Source organism: Henckelia pumila, chromosome 4 (assembly GCF_033568475.1).
Source record: "Henckelia pumila isolate YLH828 chromosome 4, ASM3356847v2, whole genome shotgun sequence".
NCBI lineage: Eukaryota > Viridiplantae > Streptophyta > Magnoliopsida > Lamiales > Gesneriaceae > Henckelia > Henckelia pumila.
The window spans coordinates 231,529,370-231,536,147 of record NC_133123.1 but is presented as its reverse complement, the minus strand read 5'-3'; the positions used below and the strand labels follow the sequence as shown (position 1 = coordinate 231,536,147).

Sequence of the window (6,778 nt, the reverse complement as noted above, 5' to 3'; positions counted from 1 at the left end):
AGTTTGATTTTGGGGAGAAAGTGTTTCTGAAAGTTTCACCTTTCCGCAGGATTCTCAGATTTGGCCTCAAGGGCTTGTCTCCCAGATTTATCGGCCCGTTTGAGATCTTGGAGAGCATTGGCGATCTGGCTTATCGTCTGGCCTTGCCACCGTATCTGTCTAGTATTCACGACGTGTTACACATATCTCTATTGCGACGGTATGTGGCGGATCAATCTCATATTCTGCAACCGTTTGAAGTTCAGGTGGATATGGATTTGACTTATGTAGAGAGACCTATTCGTATCCTGGATCGCAAGGATAAGGTCTTGCGAAATAAAGTCATTCCTCTGGTTTTAGTTCAGTGGCAGCACCGAGGCACTGAAGAGGCCACTTGGGAGCTGAAAAGGAGGATGAGTTTAGAACATCCTGAGCTATTTTGATTTTGTTTTCGAGTTTTATTCAGTTGTGAACTCTGTAAATGTTTAATTTGTATAATGATGTTTTTGCACGATGTTTCGCTTTCAGTACTTAAGATTTGATTTCGAGGACGAAATATCTTAAGTGGGGGAGAATGTAGTAGCCCGTAACCAAATAAAGAGATTAAAGAACTAATCGTAATTAGGAACCTTGAGTTCGGACGCTCCGAAAGAAAGATCGGAGGCTCCGAACGTGATCGGACGATTCGAAGCCAGGATCGGAGGCTTTGAACGTGTTCGGACGCTCCGTCGGCAGGTTCGGACGGCCCGATCGGAGTCCAGTATTACGTCATTGCTTATGTCAGCAAGATAACATCATTGCTGATGCATTGATGGGACTTCGAAAGCCCCGAAGTCGAGTTCGGACGGCCCGAATGTGTTCGGACGCTCCGAAGCCAGTTTAGATGGACCGAACTCCGTCTATAAATAGAGGTGCCGAGATTCATTTTCAGATGCACCATTCACCTCTCTTCTCTCGATTACTTAGTATTCTAACTTAGATCTAGGGAATTCTAGGCGTCCATTGGGAATTCGGAAGTTGTGTAGCGATCTAGGCGTCATAGCAGAGTTGTGGCCTAGTTTTGAGGCAAGCGACAGCAACGGGATGACGATGGACGCAGATATACTTTTGCTTCCTAAAAATATTTACGAGTATGCAATATCTTAGTTAAGGCATTTAGAGCAATATAATGATATTAGTATCATTTGGCAGTGTAGTGCGGATTATAGGCGTGGATCTAGAGCTGGTAGAGCTTGCCTCGTATTTGAGGTACGAAAGTACTTTTTGATATATCCTGACTGAGTATGCATGTATTACGTGACTGCATGATTTATATGACATGATTATATGCTGCATACATTTGCATCTTGAGCTATTTCTTTTGAGATGTCTGTTAGTGGAGTTTTACTCTATCCTGTTAGTGGATGGACTTCCATCGATTTGGGTGTCTGGAGTATCCACTGGTTTTCGGTATGTGAACCACCTCCTGAAGCAATGGCACAGATTGCTACATGCCAGGGCTCGGTCTGTCTTTGCTATCTGATTCTTGGCCTCTAGTCAGTAGGAGGTACACTTGCATTCATGTATACTCATGCTCTCGTGCTGAGAGTTTTATGCTCACGTCTCATACTTTGTGTATTTGGACATCCTATTCCATGGGGCAGATTTGCGATTGGATGAGGCGGGTGGATCCAAGAGGGGCTAGGCAGTGGATGGCCAGCTGGAGGTTCGCTTAGGATTTTATTGTATTGGGTTGATATAGTATTCTGTTTGGTTGTATAACTATTTGGGTATTTACAGATTCCTTTTCTTAGGAATGTATATTGTCATTGCTTCCGCAGTTTAATTCTGGCTTACTGTTTAATTAAGTTAATTGCATGCCTAAGTTTCTGATTAGTAGGTGATCTTGGTAAGGGTCACTACATTTATGGTATCAGAGCATGCATAGTATTCTTAGGATTTAGATTCTGCATAAGATAAGTGTGAGGTGATTTTGTAGATGGCGGATCGCGATGATCTGAGTAGCCATGGTAGTGGAGGTGGACGTTGTGGCGATGGTGATCGGGAGCGTAGTCGAGAACGCCATCATCATCGCCATGTTGAGAACCGTTTCAGTGTGCGATGGTTCTTACAGATTGGTTCTAAGCCCTTGGTTGGAGGCGAGACTCTGGAAGATGCGGAGAACTGGCTAGATCGCATGGAGACTTGTTTTCAGACATTCCACTGTACTGAGGAGCAGAAGATGGAGACTCTTGGTTATCATCTAGATGGGCGAGCCCGTAAGTGGTAGAGGTTCACTTCTGTACCATTCTTTGCGGCGAGAGGAGTTTCCACTTGGGCAGAGTTCTGCGCAGCTTTTCAGAAGCTGTACTTTCCTCCTGCACTATGTCAGACGAATGGACGCAGGTATAGCTTTTGCTTCCTAAAAATATTAGTATCATTTGGCAGTGTAGTGCGGATTATAGGCGTGTATCTAGAACTGATAGAGCTTGCCTCGTATTTGAGGTACGAAAGTACTGTTCAAGATATCCTGACTGAGTATGCATGTATTACGTGACTGCATGATTTATATGACATGATTATATGGTGCATACGTTTGCATCTTGATCTATCTCTTTTGAAATGTCTGTTAGTGGGGTTTTACCCTATCCTGTTAGTGGATGGACTTCCATCTATTTGGGTTCGAAGTATCCATTGGTTTTCGGTATTTGAGCCACCTCCTGAAGCGACGGCACAGAGTGCTACATATCGGGCCCGGTCCATCTTTGTTATCTGATTCTTGGCCTCTTGTCAGTAGGAGGTACACTTGCATTCATGTATACTCATACTCTCGCGATGAGCGTTTTATGCTCACGTCTCGTACTTTGTGTATTTGGACACCCTATTCCATGGAGCAGGTTTGCGATTGGATGAGGCGGGTAAATCCAAGAGGGGCAAGGCAGTGGATGGTCAGCTGGAGCTTCGCTTATGATTTTATTTTATTGGGTTGATATAGTATTTGATTTGGTTGTATAACTATTTGGGTATTTACAGATTCATTTTCTTGAGAATGTATATTGTTATTGCTTCCACAGTTTAATTCTGGCTTACTGTTTAATTAAGTTAATTTTATGCCTAAGTTTCTGATTAGTATGTGATCTTGGTAAGGGTCACTACAATGAAACTCTTCATCTTTCACCCTCTAACTCCTTTACTTGGCCTTAGCCATAGTAGGAAAATATGAACTTCAACTCCTCACCCTCTAACTCCTCTACTTGGCTTTATCCATAGTAGGAAAATATGAACTTCAACTTCTCACCCTCTAACTCCTCTACTTGGCCTTAGACATAGTAGGAAAATATGAACTTCAATTCCTCACCCTCTAACTCCTCTACTTTGCCTTGGCCATAGTAGGAAAATATGAACTTCAACTCCTCACCCTCTAACTCCTCTACTTGGCCTTAGCCATAGTAGAAAAATATGAAATTCAACTCCTCACCCTCTAACTCCTCTACTAAACCTTAGACATAGTAGAAAAATATGAAATTCAACTCCTTACCCTCTAACTCCTCTACTTGGCCTTAGTCATAGTAGAAAAATATGAACTTCAAATTCCCACCCTCAAACTCCTCTACTTGGCCTTAGCCATAGTAGAAAAATATGAACTTCAACTTCTCACCCACTAACTCCTCTACTTGGCCTTAGCCATAGTAGAAAAATATGAATTTTAACTCCTCACCCTCTAACTTCTCTACTTGGCCTTAGCCATAGTTGGAAAATATGAACTTCAAATTTCTACCCTCTAACTCCTCTACTTGGCCTTAGCCATAGTAGAAAAATATGAACTTCAACTCCTCACCCTCTAACTTCTCTACTTGGCCTTAGCCATAGTAAAAAAATATGAAATTCAACTCCTCACCCTCTAACTCCTCTACTTTGCCTTAGTCATAGTAGAAAAATATGAACTTCAAATCCTCGGCCTCTAACTCCTCGACTAGGCCTTAGCCATAGTAAGAAAATATGAACTTCAACTCTTCACCCTCTAACTCCTCTATTTGGCCTTAGCCATAGTAGAAAAATATGAAATTCAACTCCTCACCCTCTAACTCCTCTACCTGGCCTTAGCCATAGTAGAAAGATATGAACTTCAAATTTCCACCCTCTTACTCCTCTACTTGGCCTTAGCCATAGTAAGAAAATATGAACTTCAAATTCTCACCCTCTAACTTCTCTACTTGGCCTTAGCCATAGTAAAAAAATATGAACTTCAACTCCTCACCCTCTAACTCCTCTACTTGACCTTAGCCATAGTAGGAAAATATGAACTTAACCCTCTAACTCCTCTACTTGGTCTTAGCCTAAGTAGGAAAAATGTAAGTTTTCACTTTTCACCTACTAACTCCTTTACTTGGCCTTAGCCATAGTAGGAAAAAATATAGAATTTTCACCTTCCACCCACTAGCTTCTCTACTTGGCCTTATCCATAGTAGGATTCTTATCACCTCTCGATCAAAATAACACTTATTACTTTAGAAAGAGATATTGATTTCATTGAACTTCAAACGATTACAGGAGTAATAGTAAAAAATGAAATACATCAACGATTAACTTAAGGATAATAATTTTTAAGGTGATAAGCTTTCTAAGACCTCTTCAAAGTCTTGCCATGTGCATCCCTCATTAGTAATCTCAAGAACTAAGTTTTTCCTCCTAGGACCCCAATTCTACTTCTTCATGTTTTTCCTCCTCTTCAAGTATCTGAATTTATTCCTCAACCACCAACAACATACTCCTTCCACTTCTTATCATGTTAACCTCCACCCACGCCTTTTTTCCTCCATCTCTCACCACCCCATCATAACATCGGAATGCCACCATTTGATCCCCACGCAAGACTCCAACTTCTCTCCTTACTGGAAACTTGAGCTTCTGATTATATGTAGAAGCAATGGCTTTAAAGTACTTCATATCCGGCCGACCCAAAATTCCATTGTACGATGAGGAAGCATCTACCACTGTGAAGCTCACCATCTTCGTTACCCTCTTAGGATCGCTTCCCATGGACATCGGGTGATCAATTTGCCCCATAGGTCGAATAGCATGACCTATGAATCCATACAAGGGTGTAGAGATAGGATCTAATTCGCATCCTTCTATCTTCATTTGGTCCAACGTCCTTGTTAGAACCTAATTGGGGGGGGGGGGGGATTTAGGTTCTATTGGCAACTTTAGCAATTTAAAGCGATTATGCTAGTACACAAGCAGAAGACTTAAAGCAATCAAATATAAATGCATTAAATAAATGTGTAATGTAAATAAAGCAGTAAAAAGGATAAGAGATGTTTATGGATGTTCGACGATAAATCGTCTACGTCTCCCTTTCTTGGTTAAGATCGATTAACCAAGGATCCACTAGCACTTCAACGTCTTGGCCTTGATGGCTCCAAAGATAGTCGTACAACTCAGCACAATCACCGCGCCAATACAACTCGAACACTTGGCCTTAAGGGCTCCAAGGATAGCCACAACACTCGCAAAATACACTTGGCTTCACACACAAGTGTTTACAATAACCGATCAACCAACTCATGAAATGAACTTATACAAACAACCCTCGATTTTGAATATAACACACAAATATTTCTTGAACTTTTGAAGGAGAGGATCTTGCTTGAAAAGAGAGATGAGAGTGAATTGGTGTGTTGAAATGGCTTCAAATGGCATGTATTTATAGTTGCCAATCCGAACGGGTTCGGAGCCTCCGAAGATGTCTTTGGGTCGTCCGATTGTTGTCTGATTGAAATTCAAATTTCTATGGCTGGTGAACTGTTCGGGTGGTCCAAACTCATCTTTGGGTCATCCAAACGGCAGTATTAAATTCATTCAGGCAAATTTTCTTTCGAAAAAATCTTCAGTGGCCGTAAAGTAGTTCGGGTCCTCTGAACTTGTCTTCTGGTCGTCCGAAGGGTCATTTTGTGGCCTCCGAGAGTGCCTCCGATCATTATTTAAATTCCAAGAAATTCTACGGGCCGTCCGAACTGGCTTCGGGCCGTCCGAACTAGTCTTCCGTGCCCTCCGAGCCTGTCCTTTGATCTTTATTTAATTCATAAAAAATCTTCGGGTCGTCCGAATGTTCTTCGTCCGAACTTGGGCAGATTCGAACCCTTGAAATTTTTATTTCCAATTTTTGATTATCGGTTTTTGCTTCCAATATTGTCTATACTCAAAAGTATAATAATCTGCAAATTTCTCACTTTAAACTGTTAGTAACGATTAACCGAGTTTTGTAATCATTAAAACATATTAATTTGAGATTTTTTAATGCATTAAAAACATTGTTGGAAAAACGCGGCTCTCAGATCAATCGGTATTGATACCCGGTGCAGCGGAAGTTTAAAAATTTTTGTATGGAACGATTCCATAGTGTGGGTATCAAACCTTCAACGATTAAATTGTTTGTGTGTGTAAAATTAAATATCTATTATTAAATTTTACCTTTAATCTCGAATCGAGATTCTGGACTCCAACAGATTTCTCTGCTCTTGTTGTCTCTCCCTGGAACTGATGAATAATCTTTCCTTCAATCAGGTCCACGAATGGAGGTTTAATCCCTCTGATAGATTGCACTAGAAAATCTATCAGAAGTTTTTTGCGAAGAGAATAAACGAATATGATTCGCTATTCCAGACTGCAATTCAAAATCACAGACCGGAAAAACTCAGGCAGAGTGAGGGAGGGGCGGCGGCCACAAGGGAGAGAGAGCTAGGGTTTTCGAATTTTAGTCTCTCAAATTATGACCTGTTGTGTGTAATTTCTGTACTGCAATAACTTATTTATAATG

The 6,778-nt window shown here is 41.1% G+C and overlaps 1 protein-coding gene across 1 annotated transcript; it reads right to left on the bottom strand.

Annotated features, from left to right (window-relative positions):
• Positions 1-4,701: 4,701 nt before the first annotated feature.
• Positions 4,702-5,100, bottom strand: LOC140862891 (uncharacterized). Its single transcript, XM_073265924.1, has one exon. The coding sequence runs from the start codon at positions 5,098-5,100 to the stop codon at positions 4,702-4,704; it is 399 nt and encodes a 132-aa protein (XP_073122025.1).
• Between the last annotated feature and the right edge of the window lie 1,678 nt (positions 5,101-6,778).